Consider the following 19,943-nt stretch of genomic DNA (forward strand, 5'->3'; position numbering starts at 1 on the left):
ACTGTCTCAGTAATTACATCACATGACATTTTTTACTTTAACCTTTTAAGCTCGGACAGGCCCGCAAAGAAACAAATAATGATCAAAATATGAATATCTACAGTCTTGACCAACACAGAACAGGTCTCGTTTGAAAGCTTAGAAGCTCTAATTTACAATGCATGTAAGCATTATGTCCAAAACTGAACATGTGCTTTCAAATTTTCAGACAAATCAGAAGTGCTCTGGTTTGATCATTTATCAACAACATTTTGCACTTTATTGTACACATTATTGTAATCGGTTAAAATGACTGATCAAATAGCCATGTGTCATATGTTGTTGGAAAGCACTCAAAGAGTAAGTACAAAAATATAGAGTAATAACTAAGTACATGTCTTTGACATACATGTAAATCAAATTTATCGAATGACAGCCCTACTAAAAACACATGAATTCTCCTGGATCACATGACTTCATCGTAAATGATGTATTAACGTTGTTCATGGTCATGGAACACTAAACCAATTGTATTAGGATTCAGATATCTGCAACCAGAGGTGGAAGTCATCCAAATATGGGCAGAGAGGATTATTTACTCTAATTACATATGCACACCAGGAGATGGCGCCAAGTACATGACACAGACTCAATGATGGCTCAAATGACACAGAATTGAACTGAATGAGATCTTGTTACTCATGACTGCATGCTTTGGAGAGAGAAAGAGCATAACTTAATTAATTGTTGTATTTGCATGTGTAATTAGTTCTTATGGACAATTATTATGTTTTATTTGTTTGAAGAGTCTTTTGGACACTAGATTAAATTAATTTATAACTTATGATTGCTTTGTTGTATCAACACAAAATTTTATTTGGTTACAGTTGACATGAGACACCCTGAGATATTTAATTTTTGGATTGTGTGTGTGTGTGTGTGTGTGTGTGTGTGTGTGTGTGTGTGTGTCAGCAGTTTATTATGCTGAGAGTCTCACAATTTATCATAATCTATATTATAAAAAAATTGGAAATTAATTTTTTTAATTATACCAAACAATTGACACTCTTTTTTGCTTGTTTTTGTAGCGATAGAAGCCTTTAGTTTTGGGCACTTTAATGTATTTTTTGATTAATTTAACAGACAAAAGATGAGCGTCATTGCAATGACCCTAAAACCAATGAATCAATTCAATGACTTTGATTGTAAACATCGAAGCAAACATACAAAGGAATAAAATGCCATTATTGCCTAAAAATGAATGCATTTTTAGTTTTTGATACTGTTCAGTCATAAATAAATGATAGTAAGTCATATAAACATGTTTTACTTAATGTGGTTTTATCGTCTTTTGAATAATTTGCAAGCATTCAAGTGCAAAACGCCATAAGATTAATGAAAAATTTATATTTACAAGAGGGATGAGAGAGCCTGCAAGTAAAACCAAAAAGATCTGTCATAATTTGTTTATGTTAATCATCTACAGCAAAGAATGAAAGCAGGTTGGCTGTATTTATTGTGTAAGGGGCCTCAGGGGGTCCACAGCAATAACATGAGAGGCAGCTGTACTGCAGGAGGCTAATAGGCTCATTCTCATGAAACATCTGCAGACTGTGACGACACCCCAGGCAGTTGACACAAGAGCGAGCTCTTTCTGATGGATCCTATGCAAGCCATTCACTCTGCATTATGCATTCTTATTGTATTCACATCCTAGACATGCAGTTGAGGTGAGCTTATTTTGCTAACTTATTGTGTGACCTCAGAGACATCGGTATGGTATTCATCAAGGCTGCATGATTGAATGCATTAAGAATGAAATCGTAATTTGTCATTGAATGGTTGCGCTTCGCCGCAAAATGCTGCCTACATTGTACAAACAAACAGCAATTCTCCTTCAGTGTTTGAGTCAGCGATGTGTGAGCCAGACGGGCTGGTTTGAGTAATTCTGTAACTGTTGATCTCCTGGGATTTTCACACACAACAGTCTTTAGAATTTACTCATAATGGAGCCAAAAACAAAAAACATCCAGTGATCGGCAGTTCTGTGGATGGAAACGCCTTGTTGATGAGAGAGGTCAACAGAGAATGGCCAGACTGGTTCGAACTGATAAAGTCTACAGTAACTCAGATAACCCCTCTGTACAATTGTGGTGAGAAGAATAGCAGGTTGGTGCTGTTTTGGAGGCACGAGGTGGACCTACACAATATTAGGCAGGCGATTCTAATGTTGTGGCTGATCGGTGTGTGTGTGTGTGTGTGTATATATACGTGTGTGTGTATATATATATATATATATATGTGTGTGTGTGTGTGTGTGTGTATATGTGTGTGTGTGTGTGTGTGTGTGTATATATATGTGTGTGTGTGTATGTATATATATGTGTGTGTGTGTGTGTGTGTATATGTGTGTGTGTGTGTGTATATATATGTGTGTGTGTGTATATATATGTGTGTGTGTGTGTGTGTGTGTGTATATATATATGTGTGTGTGTGTGTATATATATATGTGTGTGTGTGTATATATATATATATGTGTGTGTGTGTATATATTTATACACGTTTAATACGTTAATAACGGGCGATTCATTTTACAAAAATAATGCGTTAAAAAAATTAACGCATTTAATCGCAATGCTTTCCTAATAGATTCAAGCTTGTAGTACCACCTGTTTACTCCAGAGGGCAGTAAGTGGAATTTCAGCTGTGTGAGAAACGTGCAGTTTATACAATGAAGAAAACATTAACAACTCTTCAGCGGACACACAACATAAACGTGCGAACCAAGGGATCTCAAGATGTGTTTAAAGATTGAGTATTAAACTATATTTAACTTGAAACAGTGACCTAAACATTTTATGTTTATGATGCAACGCACCCGAGACGCTACACAAGCATGTCTGACGCAGGTCGTACGATCTTTACCTCACAAATATTTAATTACCAACAAGGTTAAGGATGTGTCCTTTAAACTGTTACACCGTTTTTACCCAGTCAATCTTTATTTAAGAAACATGCTCCCTGAAATAGATCAACTTTGCTCCTTCAGTAATGCTGTAGATTAATCCGCCCCTCATCTTTTTTGGGAATGTGTCCACGCTGTAGTATTTTGGAGAAAATTTTTGTTTGTACGTACCTCTATTTTAACTAGTTTTTCTTTGCTTTATAAAGACGTTTTATTTGGTTTTCACAAGTTAATATTTTCTGATTAATCTGTTTATTTTTCTTGCTAAGTTTTTTATACATAAGTGTAAATGTATAACTATAAAGCCCCTATTTGCACTTTTTTGTAAAGACTTAAATATTATTTAAATACTCTTTGTACCTCTAACAACTCCAAAGCATTGAAAACCATTACACTATGTAATGAATATAATGTCTTGGCATTATTGTAAAATATATCTGTAGTATTGTGTACTATGTACCCCTGACTTGTTTCTAAAAAAATCTATAAAAATGTCTGATGCAGGTGTTCATTGACGGGTCCTTAAACAAGCCCTCATCATAAATCTCCAACTGATTGACAAATTCACTTGTGTAATGGATTGCTGTGAACTGTGTGCCAATGATTGACTTATGATCAATAATATGGTAATAAACAATACATTGTATTCTAAAGCTGCTTTTTGTCTTATCTATGATTAACTCCTCTGCTACAGGAATGTAATGCATTTTAATTATCTGAATATTTTATTTTAAATTTTGTAATATTTAAAGATAACTATGAATTATTATTTAATCATTATACATTGAATTATTGTTATATGAGGGGCTTTCTCAGCAAATATTTGTATGTGCGATTAATCGTGATTAATTAATCGGGACATCATGTAATTAATTCGATTAAGAATGTTAATGGATTGACAGCCCTAATATATATATATATAGCTCTGGAAAATTAAGAGACTACTGCAAAATTATCACTTTCTCTGGATTTACATCCATTTTTATAGGCAGGGTTGGGAGGGTTACTTTATAAATGTATTCCACTACAGATTACAGAATACATGCTGTAAAATGTAATTTGTAATGTATTCTGTTAGATTACTCAAGGTCAGTAATCTAATCTATATACTTTGGATTACTTCTTCAGCACTGGTAGATTTTTTCACTTGTTTTGACTATAAAATCTCTGCCAGTACAGTAAGACAAAATACACATAGTAAAAATGCATTTTCTGAAAAACCTAAATATCTTATGCAGTGTTGTTTCTAAAATGAGATTAATCAAATTGATCTTGTTTTAAGGATTTTTACAAGAAAAAAATACAAAAATTATTATCAAGAATACGATTTTTGCCCTAATATCAAAGGTCTCAATAGAAAAATTATGATCCAATGTGAATTTTCTTGATAAGTAAATAAGATCGTGTCTGGTAACATGTGCATGTAAAATGGCTAGAAATAGCATTTTAGCTTAGCATAAAGCTAATAATTTACACAAGAATTATTTCTATTTCTTCTGCGCCAAACTTACTTCAAACGTACTTCTCTGTCTGCTTGTATGAATGTAACACATCATAAGAAAGTGTTTCACCGCTGTTCAAATGCACTTTGGATCGCATCATTTATATGTATAAACGTTTTCCATCTAAAGGACTAAATATTAAATGAAACAAATGACAATAAAATGCAAAGTAATCTCTTCAGTAATCAAAATACTTTTGGAATGTAACTGTATTCTAAATACCAATGATTTAAATTGTAACTGTAGTGGAATACAGTTACTTATATTTTGTATTTTAAATATGTAATCCCGTTACATGTATTCTGTTACTCCACAAACCCGTTTATAGGTATGTGTGAGTAAAATTGACATTTTTGTCATTTAGAGCATTTATTTGCAGTCATTACAGGTCAATCAAGGTGTGGGACATCCGGATCAAGACCCTGTCATGGCCAGCCCAATCTCCAGACCTGAACCCCATTGAAAAACTCATGAATGTGATCTAGAGAAAGATGGATGTGAAAGACTGGTAGAGAGCATACCGAGACACATGAAAGCTGTGATTGAAAATCAGGATTATTCCATCAACTATTGTTTTCTCTGTTTCCCTCTCTTTTACACACTCTGATTAGGTTGCTGTTATTGGTTATCTGGGCACCCAATCTTAATTACCCTTATGACATCATCTCCACTCTCCACCAATGGATGGCCCTTCCTTCCCTTTTAAAAGCAGTTTGAATCCATGTGTTTGGCGCTTTTTCGTTTGATGACAGCTTTGCTTGTTAGCTTCTGGTTTGGTGTATTGTCTCTGGTTCTTTGTGACCCTGTACGTTCACTGACAAAGTCACTCGTTACCCATTCGTTGCTTATGTGACTTATCATCAGTGTTATTTATATAACTCGCTTCTCATCTAACCAGAGTGGAAAAGTGGACAGGTAAGACGTCACGTGACATACACCTTGCACCATGTAGACTGTTATTTGTATTAGACACCTTAAGTTAGGAGTGAGTGCCTGTGCCCATGTACTTTTGGCGTTTTTTGAGAGCAGGTAGGATAGTTTAGACATTGGCATTTCCAACGCTGAAGACCTGTTTTATTTTCTTTCTAGCGTTTTGTTCGAACTGACAAATTAGTGAGATTGGAGGGCTATAAAAATGAGTTAGAATCAATTATCTATATTCTTTGGCTCCACGCATGTCCCTTTTCCCTCTGATTTCATTATTAGTATGTTCTTTGTATAACATGTAAATACCCTACTCATTTATCATTGACTTGTGATGCACCTAAGAATAAATTACCTTTACACCCTATACTTGCCTGGTTGCTTTTGTCATTTGCCAACCCAACACACACTTTAAATCCATTCACAATTGAAATGTTACCCCCTCATACCCTTAAACTACTATAGGGGTCGTAACATGGTATTTGGGAGAAATGTTGTCATTACTTAATAAAAATAAAATGTTCATTTTATTCAAACACACACCTATAAACAGTAAATCCAGAGAAACTGATCATTTTGCAGTGGTCTCATTTTTTTCTATTGCTATATAGCCTATATATATAACAAGTTAGTTTATATTATGTTTAAGGCTAATTCTGTGTTTGGTACAGCAATGTAACTTTGCCTTCATTTAGTCTGTTATATGATTTAATGTAAATGTATTAGCATGTTTAATCGTGTATTCAATGCTAATCAACACGTGGAAGTCTACATGCGGCGTCGCAGTTCACAATATATAATAATCACAATAAACAATTATTTAATTAAGCTATAGTTCGCGAGACTAGCGTGGCTGATCCAATCACAGTTTGCGGTGTAAGGGGGCTCCGTAGTTTTCGTATTAATTTAGAGCTAATAATTTTTAATTTTAATTAACTTTCAACCTATTCCACCACGAGGACTTCGGGAATTGTTGGTGAATCCAAACAGTGTATATTTAACAAATGAAACTATTTAAAAAAAAAAAAAAAAAATATATAATATATATATTATAGGTGGGCAGTAAATGTATGCTCGCGCTAGTCTAAAGGGTTGAAAATGCATTGTTTGAAAATGTCGTAGCCTACCTGACGTGGAGAAAATATCCAATCCCTCGCTCGACATATCCCATAGAGGTGTGTCAGTGTAATGCCAACAGCATCATTTAAAGCTCATAAAGTGAATGTAAACGGCCATAAGTGCGACATACAGTTGTGTATTTCTTCTGAGAGATGAAGCGTCAGCAGCATTAGTAGAGTTTAAAGGCTCAGAAGCTCCTGGAAATCTCAGTGGATTTATTATTGGGCACGCGCACACACACACACTAGACTGGTTAACAGTATTCTGACTAACACTAAAGACAAACCATAAATAAACTTTTTTTCCTCTCTCCAGTAATTAATTAATTTTCCAGACACGTATGACAAGTGAGTAGCAAATTCTTACACTTGACATATGGATCTACAGTAATGTGCAAACGTTTAAGGCACAAAAGATGTTTCACAAAAGCATTTGTCTTAAGATGGTTATTTAGATCTTCAGCTTTAGTGTGTCAGTGTAACATGGACAGAAAGTGTACTGTTAAAACATATGTATTGTTTATTATAATTCACACAAAATGGTTTATTTTCATATATATCTGGTATACTTGCCTGAATTGAATGAGCGTTTTTCCCCTTTAAGTGCTGTGACGTCATCATGAGCCTACACAATTTACTGTTTTGTCTCCTCTTCCTCTTGGCATTGTTAATGCACTGAAGAGGTGAGTTATTTGTGGCTCCTGTTAATCCAAATTAATCTTTATTTTAATTGTTGCGTTTGTGTCAATATCTTCACTGCAAGTTATGTGTATTATGTTATTGTACTTATCTGTGTAGTTATTTTGATCATTTTACCTTAAGTTATATTTTTGACTTTGGCCTATATTTGTGGAGATGAAAGCACATGTTGATAATATGTACATCACATTTGTTTTATAGAGCAATATAAGGGCGATTTACTCACGCTGCTCTTGTATGTTTTGTATACCAGTAAACCCAGTGAAACCGCCGCCTGTTGTCCCGTGTCTGTCTCCACAACGCAGACAAGTGTTTTCATAACTGGTGTCATGAGCCACCGGTTACATTTAATATGAAATATACATTTTAGACTCTCACATTACTTTTGCAAATAGAAAAGATCAGAATAGAAGAACAGGGAGTCCTGCAACAGATGTAACGGCCCCCACAGAGCCCCCAACTGAACATTGTGACAGTCTGGGATTACATGAAGAGACAGACGCAATCGAGACTATTAGAAGAACTGTGGCACATACTTCAAGAAGCTTGGAACATCCGATCAGCCAACAACCAAGAAAAACGGTGCCCAGGTGACCGTAGGTGCTGTTTTAAAGGCAAAGGTGGCCACACCAAATATTGAATTGGCTTTTATTACGTTTTCTGCACTTTGTATGACATGAAGTGATAAACTTTATGAAACATGTTGCATAATGAGGATGTTTTAAAAAATAATGTCATAAGAGCCAAAAACTTTTGCACAGTTCTGTATATTGACTTTGCGTTTTAGTCTAAAGCAAAAAAAAGTTTATGAAAAATAGGTACACTTGTAATAGTGTTTGATATTTTATACATATGTTAATATTTAAGAAATGTTGATTCATTATTATATTATGATGATATAATATGCTCACGAATATTGCGTAATACTATTAATCAAATTATTATATAGTCTCTTTTTTTTTCTCGGATAGGCCTACCACTCCATAACTCTTCATGTTTGATGTAGGTCTACACTGAATTATTATTATTGTTTTTTGTGTTGAAGTAGTGATAGTAGAATAAATTAAGTAATTTCAAGTGTAAACCTGAAAATATTAAGTACAATTTTATATTTCTACTCAATTAAAAAATGAATGCTCTTCAGTATTTATGGTTGTTTATTATCTTTATAATGAATCATCGTGTATCAATACTGAAGTAGAAAACCTTGTCATATCTATTCACTAATTTGAGTCAATTTCAAACGTAAATAAAACACATTTTCGAAGCTGGTGTTCCCAGCATGCACCAGGCTTGAATAATTTAATGACCTTGCATGGTTACTCTGTTTGCAAACTGTAATTTTTTATTTAATTTTTTTTTTAAACAGTTTTTGTTGATTATGTTGTTACATTGTAACTTGTTTTGTGAAATCTTAGGTTCATTTTCTTCTTAAAATTTGCCGTTTCATAAATAAAAAAAAAATCTTGTTGATTGCGTTGAGGTCTTAATAAAACAAGGTCATGTTGACTATTTAACCATTAAGTTTCCCTGTGAAAGGAAGGTCTCCATATATCACATGACACACGATTAATCATATGTTAATAAGCGACAGACACTGCGTCAGCCGATTTTGCCGGGGCTTCAGCCCCGAATGTATTTTGAAATGTTGACTGACAAATATGAAACCGGACAATAGCCTATGTAAACCCCCGTAATCATAAGTTGCCTTATTTCATTGAGCTTTGGCATTGCACATACAGCCTGTAAAATTAGACATATGTCTTAAAAATAATCTAGCCTATAGAATAAGCTGCTTTGCTGTCGGTAGCCTATGGGCTACACCGTTTCTTCCTCACTGTAGAATATGCAGCAGGTATTGGAGGAGCTGACATCAACTAACGTTACTTAGTGGCGAGTTAACAGCAGTTAGCAGGAAAGACAGCAAAAATGAAGCAAATGAGGCTTTGGGGATTTTTCCGAAAGAAGTCAGTGGGTAGCCAGGAACACTAGTTTTATCACACTGCACTTGTAACGAGAGCCAGCAGGTAGATAGCTGTGCAGTGTGTAAACCTCACTCTCCTGACCTCAAGAGGTACACTAGCAACTTGTTAGCACATCCGCCTCTCACGCCGGAGATGGCGGTTCGAGTCCCTTTCGGAGTGTACTTTTCTTGTTTATCAGGTGTTGTTTTCGCTAATGATAACCAATAAGCATTAGCATAAAATGTATGTGTGACTTGTTTTGTGATATTAGTTTGTAGTAAATATACACTTTGATTTGATTAAATGGTTTTGTAGAGGCAAAGATGAGCAACAGACTGAGGAGCAGCAGCTGTGCCAGAATCAGGCATGGAAACTGCTAACAATTAATCAGTCACTTTAGAGCAAGTTAAAAGTGAAACATTGTTTATCTCAATGATCCTAATGAAGGGATTTTGACAGATGAACATGGAGAATTATATACAGTTCGATGCCATGGTGTGTCAATGAACTTAGACTAAAGTCATTCATGTGTTGCTTTAACTTAGGATCTTATATATCATTTTGATTATGTCAAAAAATATAAATTATTTATATTCAATATTTTTTTACCTCACTTTACTCACTATAATATAACTCTTTTGTGTACATGAAAATTGGGCAATCTCACTGATCTGCTCTTCCCAATACATTTTCTTCAATGGTATTGGTCCACAATTTGACATATGTAGCACTTGATGAATTAGTTGTTTGAAGCTGATTTGCAATAAGTTATGTGCTGTATCTGTTCTTTTGCATCACAGATGATTCAGGGAGGAGAGAGGATGTTGAGGATAGTACTAGAGTGGAAGATTTAGGAACTGTAGAAACAGGCCCAGCCAGAGCAAAACTCAAAGAATACCCTCTCACCAGCTTTGGACTACAGGGAAGTGGTTGCTAGTGTGAAAATAAAATTGTCTGGGCTAAGCCCGGATGTCCTTCAATGCTGGAAACGCCTCTGATAAGCGACCTTAAAAATGTGAAATGTTCTAATAAAATGTACATTTAATTACTACGTCTATTTCAGTACCCTATACATCAGATTTGTAAATAAAAATGAGATGTTTGTGTTAAATGTTCACTCATGTTAATAAAATTTAAGTCGATTTTACTTAATTTTATAACATGAAAATGTACTTTTGAAAAAATTATGAAAATTAAAATATAATCATTCAGTGTATATTTTATTTAGTAGCTTATAAGACCTAGTGGTTAGTTGCAATCATTAAATTTCTACATTACAAACATTTTAATGTCAATTATTTTGTGACTCAATTGCAGACTCATTATCAACTCAAAATGCAAAATTTAGGAACGGCATGAAAAGAAATGGGCCCTTAACAGTTTGACTAGACGAATCACATTAGGTTTTAATAGCTCAAAGTTTAGGGGGATACAGTTGGCAAACATGCCACTATGCACTTGAGTGAAACAACTGTAGCATATGCATCTAATAAATAACACACCACACGTTCTGGTAGACTGTGATAATTGTATTGTATAACCTCACCGTCTCAGTGGCTTGAGACCCTCCACTGAAGGTCCCTCAGAACTGGCTGCATATATAGTGCATCCCATATAGAAATCCCAGATGTCCACAGCAGACCTGGTAAACAGCAAAAGGAAAGAGTGCTTCCATCCCAGTTAGCCGTCCTTGCAGGATATCTGTGAAAAAGCATTGCCTATGCATCTCCCTGCCCCTCCCCCTCTTATCAGAGATAATCAGATTTAACATTTATAAACTCCACAAAATCATCCACACACAATCTTTGCTGCTGCATCACATTGCACAGAAATGGGCTAAATGACTCTTAAGGTCCAAAACCCAAATGATTAAAAACAACTTCCCTTTTGGACATTTCATTGTCATCATCTGTCGTGCATCATTAGAGCAATAATAAGGCATGCTAATATACCAGGAATTTTATGCATCCAAGATTTTCAATGGTAAAGCATTTGCAATAATTGCAGCGGTTTATTGCACTGGTCATGGAAACATATTATTTTTGATAACCTTGCAAATGTATTAAAAAGAAAAAAATGGAAATATCACATTGACATAAGTATTCAGACCCTAACTCAGCACTTAGTTGAAGCACCTTTGGCAGCGATTACAGCCTCAAGTCATTTTGGGTATGATGCGGAAAACTTTGCACGCCTGGATTTGGGGAATTTCTGCCATTCTTCTCTGCAGATCCTCTCAAGCTATGTCAGGCTGGATGGGGACCATCGGTGGACAGCCATTTTCAGACCTCTCCAAAGATGTTTGATTGGGTTCAAGTCCGGGCTCTGGCTGGGCCACTCAAGGACATTCACAGAGTTGTCCCGTAGCCACTCTTGTGTTGTCTTGGCTGTGTGCTTAGGATCATTGTCCTGTTGGAAGTTGGTGCTATTGACCAGGTAATCATTAAGGATATCTCTGTATTTTGCTGCATTCAGCTTTCCTTCAACCCTGACCAGCCCCCCAATCCCCGCCGCTGAAAAACACCCCCACAGCATGATTCTGCCACCACCATGCTTCACCTTTGGGATGGTATTGCGAAAGTGATGAGCAGTGCCTGGTTTGCTCCAGACATGATGTTTGGTATTGAGGCCAAACAGTTCAAGCTTCATTTCATCAGACCAGAGAATCTCGTTTCTCACAGTCTGCGAGTCCTTTAGGTGTTTTCTTTATGTGTCTTGCACTGAGGAGAGGCGTCCGTCTGGCCCCTCTGCCATAAAGCCCAGATCGGTGGAGTGTCGTAGTGATGGTCGTCCTTCTGTAAGTTTCTCCCATCTCAACACGATATCTGGAGCTCAACCAGAGTGACCGTCGGGTTCTTGGTCACCTCTCTTACCAAGGCCCTTCTCCCCCGATTGCTAGGAAGAGTCCTGGTTATTCCATGCACCTGAGCTCAATTTCAAGTGTCATAGCAAAGGGGCTGAAACGAATGGCAATGTTATATTTTCATTTAAATGAAATCAATTTGCAAAATTATCAAAAATCTATTTTTTGCTTGTAGATTGATGTGAAACAAATAATAATTTTAAGCATTTTAGCATAAGGTTGCAACATAACAAAATGTGAAAAAATTAAGGGGTCTGAATACTTTCTGAATGCACTATATAAGCCTGATAAGTCAGCCCATTGAGTATAAACTGTGATAAATTAGATACTATTTTGCCATTGATATTATGGGAGTGAGTGTCCTCTAGTGGTAACTGGATTTTACCAGGTTCATACTGTGACATAAGGGTGTTTTTTTGTTTGAACTTCTGGCACTTTTAGCACTGTGGATTTCGAAGTAAAGTCTTAAAACATTTGTCTCATACTTACTAATTCTTTAATTTGTCTACTAATCATGCCATTTATGGATTATTTTCAAGAAAATTCCCACTGCATTGTCATTTCCTCCAGTAATGATGGTGATAGAAATGTCATTTTTAGAATATTTGAAATAAAATGGCCAACCCCTTTGATTTGCTGAGGTGAATTTCATAACTTTCATTTAATGTATCTTAACCCTGTAAATGCCGACATATAAGAAATGTCAGAAAATTATATTTTTATACTAAACTGTTTTAGTACCATTAGACAAATATTAAAGGACATGGTAAAAAAAATATACATTTGTCTTTAAAAGGTCATTATCCTCCGAGGCCCAGCAATTAATTTGTATATATATATATATGTGTGTTTTTTTATTTTGTGGTGGGCATGAATGGAGTGTGATGGTGATTGAGAGATATACCTCAAAAGCCTGTTGTATCACATTTTATACTTGGTTTTTATCAATAAAATAACATTTAAAATTTTAACCAAGCACAAGCTGCATATATACAGCAAATACTAATTTGAAAATATTAGTAACAATATAATAATGACTGTCACTTTTACTTTAATAAAATAAGCTGTCATTTATCCCAACATAAGAGTCACTTTTTGCACAAGTCTGCCGGCACTTTACATAATCAGTATAAACACTGACACCACATTTGTTTCCACAAATAACCACTAGATGGTGCCATAAGCATGTGAAACTTACATATCATAGGTTGTTTGGCTCGTCAGCTGGAAGAGAGTGTGAAACGGGTGCCGATCAAATGTTGTGTATCATGTTTGATACACTGCATTATAGGGTTAAACCCAATTAAATAATATGTTCACCTTTTTGTATAATTTAGCAAAATTACAGCTTAATTGGAAAATGACACACAATATACATGATATTTACCTTTTATATATATATATATATATATATATATATATATATATATATATATATATTATTTTCTTTTTATTTGTTCAAACATACCTTATATTTCATCTCAAGTGTTCTTATTCACAGACACTTTTGCTGACCTGGTTAACAAGTACACCGACATTTGGAATTGATGGAAATGACGGTACAACTGCGGGACAGTATAAATTTGTTAAAATTTGATAGAAATCATTTTCACACAATAAATATTGGACTCTTCACACTTTGTTTAGATTATCATAGTTTTAAACATGACATAATTTATATTTTTACAATGGATTTTCATAGGTTAATATTTAAAGGTGCACTAAGTTTTTCCTCATTTAAAAAGTTTTACTTCAAAAGAAATAATTTGTCATTTTGAAAAATACATCAAAAATCACTACTTTCATATCAGTAACCTTATAAAATCTTTTTTTGTTTCTACATGGAGAGGGTCCCCTCATGGGGGCGGCCATATTAGGATCACATGACCAGCCAAATACTATGCGCAGTAACCGGACACTTTCACTCAGGGATTTAATGAATCATAGCTGGCTGTAAATAGTGAATTTCTACAGCGACATGAGTTACTGAAAACGATTGTTTTTGAATAATGCTGCATCCACACCACTAGGAGTCAGCCAAGCCAATGCTAAAACAGTCAAATCTGCACAAAGGGCATTTAATAAAAATAAATAAAAAGAAACTGGGACGTGAAAGTGCCCGACGTTAAAGGAACACCCATATACCAACCACACAAAAGGCAAAAATGCATCCACTTTAATTCAAATGTAAAGAAAAGGGACATAAGAACAAACATTGTTTTATGTAACACACAGTAAAGAGCCATGCAAGGACAGATGTGATTGTCTCATAAAAAGATTTATTTTTTTGCCTAAATGTACAAAGGCGAGTAACAGTATTTAAAAAAAAAAAAAAAGAAACGTGGTAATGTACACTTTACATAAGAGAACCATCCAAGAAAGAACAGGAGATATTGGGTGATACAGGCAAAGAATCATCTCAAACAAAGCCATTAAAAAATGTAAACATCCTTTAAGTACCGGGGGCCTGATACTTGGTGATAAATTGCCTTCTGAGAGACAATTGGAAAAAAACTCAATAGAGAGAGGCGGTAAAAAAAATGACGCAAAGCATGAAGAGTGCGCTGCATCCTCCTTGGAGATATCAAAGGCGACTGAGCAGCATTTGACATGTTTCCTGATGGCTGCTGAGAATTTATAAAACCGCCGCATTAAAAATATGTTCCAGAAGATGTACATTATATTGTTCTAAGGCTCAAAAGCACCAAATGTATCCAATCAAGTCCATAGTGATGTATTTGTGTTGCAATGCAAGTATTCAGTGTACCATGGTGCTTCACTGTTGCTGTACTTATTGTGACTTTAAACTTGAAAGGGAGTGCATGAGCCAAAATACATAGCCTGTTAAAATCTACCTGCTCAAATCACTCAAGGGTGAAAATAAGCAGGCAAAACGGCATGGAATAGAGACTTACGACCAGTTGTACAGGTTGAGTCTAATTTGAGAGTTTGAAAAATGACCAACTGAACTGTAAAAAGCAGCATGCATTGTGACAGCAAGCCAATATGAAATCTATGGCATTTCAAGCAGTGAAGGAGATAAAAACACACACCCTAGAAACAGATTTACAAACAAAATCTAACAAAGTGTATGGTTTCTTGATTGCATTTTGAAAACAGTCCCTCTGTACATCATATACAGACATCACATAGTGTGTCAATTACCAGGAGTCACAACAGAGTCTGGCGCGAAACCGAAGTTCGCTTTGCCTGAGGAGAAACTGTTCAAAGTCACATATCTAGCGCTATAGTACACCATGCGGACAGGAAAAACACAGAGCATGATGGGCTATGAAAGTGAGTTCAGTTCAAACGCTCAATTGGCTTCATATAGCACGCTGGAGTTATCACAACACTTCAACAATAAGTGTCCAGGAATAAAGAGGCCCCATGCAAAGAACATCAGGACAATTAGAACGAAACTACTGGGCCTCTGGCGTCACACGCCCAATGGTCACCACATAAGCGTCTCTCTCTAAAGGAACTTACAATACCTTGTCACGTTAACAAACATCCATTTTAAGAACCATAGCGATGTCGAGGAAAGATCTGAAATAGTCAAAATCAAGTTAAGAAGGATAACCGAGCTGGAATCAAAGGCAAAATGTAAACAGATGGTACAGTGCACACCGGACGTCTTATTCCTCAAAAGGAGGGCTGATCTGAGAGTTAAACTGAGAGTGGAGGGCAATGCTTTGCAACCGTAATGAAGACTGACTTCAAAACCGTCTAAGCGAGATAAGGATTGATGTGAACCCCCTCAGAGTGAAGATGGAGTCTGTAATTGATGGTACGGTTGAAGAAATGTCGCTTAAATAGCATGAAGGTCGTCACAACTTGGTAGAGTTTGAGCAGAGAGGTATGATCTACCACATGTTTCAATAACGGTAACAAACTAAAGGATCCCATTTTGCAGGAAACTAAATAAATAAATGGATTTTGTATTTTTCTTTGCACCAAATCATGCTGATGATGTTCTCAAAAGGGGGTAAAAGGGGCACGGGAAAGGTAAAATGCAGAGAAAAGTACAAGAGCAGTCTTGAGGCATGTGGCTATTAGAACCGTTTGAGATCAATTGGTAAAAAATACAGATTTATGAGACAATGCTTGATATTATATGCAGCTTTCACTTGTTTTATCTAGATAACAACAATTCAAAAACTGTGGGTCAAACCGATTTACTTCTTCAGTGAGGATGCAAACTAAAACATAAAAAGGAAATCAACTTAAGTCATCTCGTTATCACGTGAAACTATGTTCAGTTATTTGTGTTCACAATTCCCCTCGAGTCCTCGTGTCGTATCTGGCCACACGGCCTGCATCAGTGAGGACTATGACGTCAGGCTGTTTGTCAGTTCAGTCTCTGATGTTCCTCACCTGTTCACAGGTACAGTTCGGTGGCCAGCTGGGCTCCAAGCAGGGGGCGGGATGGCTTTGAACCTGGTCTCACAGTCTGCAGCGGGGGTACGAGGTACAGATACTAGGAAAAACATTGATCTGCCACACATTCCGGCAGAACAAAAAATTAAAATATAGAAACACCATTCAACTGATGTCTAAATGAACTCCATGTACTTCCCCATGTGATCCAGTCACATGATTATTTGTAAAGAAGGGTGAGACAATCTGGTTTCCCTAAAAAACAAAAAACACACACAAGAAAACAACTGTTTAATTAGACTTCGCCATAAATTAATCTAATTCATATAATTAAAGATTTATATTTGTAAATATATATATATATATATATATACACACACATACATACAGTACTGTGCACATTTTTAGGCACTTGAGAATAATGCTACATAGTGAGGATATCTTCAAATATAATGCCATACATAGTTTTCATTGATCAATTAACGGCATACAAAGTCCAGCAAACATATAAAAGCTAAATCAATATTTGGTGTGGCCACATTTGCCTTCAAAACAGCCCCAATTCTCCTAGGCACACCTGGACACAGTTTTATTTGGTTGTTGGCTGATCGGATGTTCCAAGCTTCTTGGAGAATTTGCCACAGTTCTTCTATCTATTTAATCTGTCTCGATTGCTTCTGTCTCTTCATTTAATCTCAGACTGACTCAATATTCGGTGGGGGGCTCTGTGGGGGCCATGCCATCTGTTGCAGGGCTCCCTGTTCTTCTTTTCTATTCTATGTGCAAAAGAAATGTTTGCACAGACCCTGTGGACATCCGTGTCCCACATGAAAAGCATATTTAGCGCTCAAAGTCAAATGAATGTAATACGGTTGCTTCATCGACGGAAATGTGTATGGACGACGTGGCTGACATGAGAGTATTAAAATAAAGGTACATCTTAGAAAATGTCTATTTCGATATGTATGTGTTGTATCGATAACATTGGATCGTTGGTCACATCGATGGATCGTTACACCCCTACCCGCTGGGCCCCATTGGACTTGCAGGCCCCTGGGATTCAGCCCGTATAAGCACGTGCGTTAATGCGCCCCTGGATTCCACATATTTGCAATGCTTCTCTCGGGTAATTACAGACTTCTCCACCAGAGGTCAGTAAAAGTGTGATTTGTTAAAAAAGGGCTGTATCTGTCCTGAAAGGACCAGCCTCAATCCAGTGGCCTTTAAATAATCATAATGCTGTGGAACATCCATCTGGATGTCTATAAAGCCCTCAATGTCTCGGAGAGCTCTGAGCTAGAGGAACTGTAAGCACACTATCAAAAACAAGATTTTACATAGAATTACAGATGATTTCAAAGCAGAAATGGGCAAACACAATCACCTATTGCTGCCAACTTTGCAAACAAATCGTCATAATTTGCTACGTCTGCCCACAAGCCAACTCTCCCACAAAATGTTTTTTATATGTATTTATGTTTTGTCTTACCATTCTCACCTCCGTGCTGGTGGGTACAGGGAGGGGGCTGATGCTTGCTGACTGGCAATAATCGCTGACGATGAAAGGCCTGCAATTAAGGAACATCCAGTAAAGATCTCGTTTATACCAAGAGATTTGTTGCAGCACTGTTTCTCCAAACACATCAGATGAGACATTTGAAATGCAACGGTGAATCTCATAAAAATAATGTCTTGGTCATATTTCACCCGAACATCAAAACAAATCAAATTAAAACAAATATTTTGCACAAAGATAATGAAGTGATACATGGTACTGTGAGGATCCTTTTTTCCCCTAAGAGGAATTTCAGTACCATAGTATGTTTCAAAGTACCATCGCTGTACCATGTCTTTTGTAAGGGGAGGTTTCATGAGATTCACCCATAACCACCATATTTTATTTTACAAGTTAATGGGTGGCTGTGGCTCAGGTGGTAGAGCGGGTCGGCTGCTAATCGCAGGGTTCCCGGCCCACACGGCCTCCACAGGCTGAAGTGTCCTTGGCCAAGACACTGAACCCCAAGTTGCTCCCAATGGCAGGCTAGCGCCTTGCATGGCAGCTCTGCCGCGATTGGTGTGTGTGTGTGTGTGTGTGTGTGTGTGTGTGTGTGTGTGAATGGGTGATTGGGACACAGTGTAAAGCGCTTTGGTAACCTCTGAGGTTAGAAAAAGCGCTATATAAGTGCAGACCATTTACCATTTAAGAGCACTAGAGATTGCTGACCTGTGGCATATGACAGATCATATTGCCCGGCTACAAGGGGATAGCCTAGGTGATGGGGTGGCATTATTCGTTGGGAGGGAGATGAGCGTGGTCGATCCATTTCTCTCTCCCTCTCTCGATCCCTCTCTCTCTCCCGTTCTCGGTCACTGGCACCTCGCTCCCTTTCATGAGAAGGCTTGTCGGCGACAGTCGGTGATTTGCTCTTGTATTGGTTAGCGTGTTGGTGCAGTATGTCCAAGGCTTTGGACTCTGAAGCCGACTTGCTGCTGACCGTGGGGCTGGAGCGTGATTTTTCGCCCTCTTCTCCGGTGCCCATTTTACTGCCATAAGGGGAGAAAGGGTATCCGGCTGGCAGATAGGACCCTAAGGGTTAGGAGAAGACCATACTGATGGATGTATACTTTGCTACTGCTTAATGGTAGCACCTTTGACATGCATCAGAACATAACACATTGAAAGTATGGGATGCTCTTCATTGTTGCCGCAAGGCATTCTTATTCTGTCAGTTTTCTCTTCCAGGCTTTGAGGAGAAACTTGCCGAGCAAGTTAGTCTAGCTGTTGAAAGTTTATAGCTAGCTACATAACACATAACAAATCCATTTTAATGGTGCACATTTGAAGGTAACTATCCCCCTTGAATACTGAGGTTTGTTAGCGGCACAGTAACACGAGAAATCATCTTAAGTGTGTGCAGTGGGACTGCATTCAAGTCTCTGTTTGCATACTTGCAAAAAGTATGTTTCCAGCCTAACAATTGTGCCAATTATTTACTAAATAGTACAGAACTTATATGGGCCGGTCACATCAAATTAAATAAAAAATAAAAAACTACATGCAGGGCCACAAACAGAGCTGAACGGGGGTGCTGCGATGACAATGACTGAAAAATGCAGTCTGTCTACCTAGGAAAACTATTGAAAAACAGTGAGTACGGACATATGCCTTCGGTGTGAACAACCCATCCCTATTAATGTTTTCATTCATCTTACCTGGGTAGTTGGGCATCATGACTGAGGACATGCCCCTGTATCCAGGGTGGCTGGGTTCGTAGCCTTGCCCAAAAGGATATCCATGCATGTAATGCAGGTAGGGCTGGTGCTGTGCCAAGGGAGAACTGAAAGACATGTGGGCATTAGTTCGAGGATCTTTTCCTCCACTTCGCTGGTCCTCTGTGCTGGGAAGACAGGAAACATCAGTTCCATCTTTATTCTCGTCTCTGGAGCTGTTGTCCTTCGGCCTCTGCCTTTCATCTTTGCCTCTTCTGTCCCGCTCACGGTCTCGTTCCTCATCTGATGGTCTCTGACTCTCAGGGTACTGGTGGTCAC

General features: G+C 37.1%; 2 protein-coding genes across 3 annotated transcripts in view; both read right to left on the reverse strand.

The window, feature by feature from the left end:
* gramd2aa (GRAM domain containing 2Aa) overlaps nt 1–10,831 on the reverse strand; it is a 44,771-nt gene extending 33,940 nt beyond the window's left edge. Inside the window, exon 1 of the mRNA XM_052153421.1 lies at nt 10,698–10,831. Coding sequence (XP_052009381.1) covers nt 10,698–10,765 — 68 coding nt within the window. The 5' untranslated portion in view covers nt 10,766–10,831. The remainder of the gene's footprint in view (nt 1–10,697) is intronic.
* A 2,729-nt stretch (nt 10,832–13,560) lies between these two features.
* LOC127657526 (zinc finger protein 609-like) overlaps nt 13,561–19,943 on the reverse strand; it is a 72,189-nt gene continuing 65,806 nt past the window's right edge. Inside the window, exons 6-9 of one of the 2 annotated variants that reach the window (XM_052146368.1) lie at nt 19,608–19,932; nt 18,619–18,981; nt 17,893–17,962; nt 13,561–16,649 (exon numbers count right to left, since the gene is read on the reverse strand). In XM_052146368.1, the coding sequence (XP_052002328.1) occupies nt 16,607–16,649; nt 17,893–17,962; nt 18,619–18,981; nt 19,608–19,932 (801 nt within the window). In that variant the 3' untranslated portion in view covers nt 13,561–16,606. Of the gene's footprint in view, nt 16,650–17,883; nt 17,963–18,618; nt 18,982–19,607; nt 19,933–19,943 lie in introns of both variants that reach the window. The other variant, XM_052146377.1, reaches the window with a different exon arrangement.

Source organism: Xyrauchen texanus, chromosome 2 (assembly GCF_025860055.1).
Source record: "Xyrauchen texanus isolate HMW12.3.18 chromosome 2, RBS_HiC_50CHRs, whole genome shotgun sequence".
NCBI classification, from domain to species: Eukaryota; Metazoa; Chordata; class Actinopteri; order Cypriniformes; family Catostomidae; genus Xyrauchen; species Xyrauchen texanus.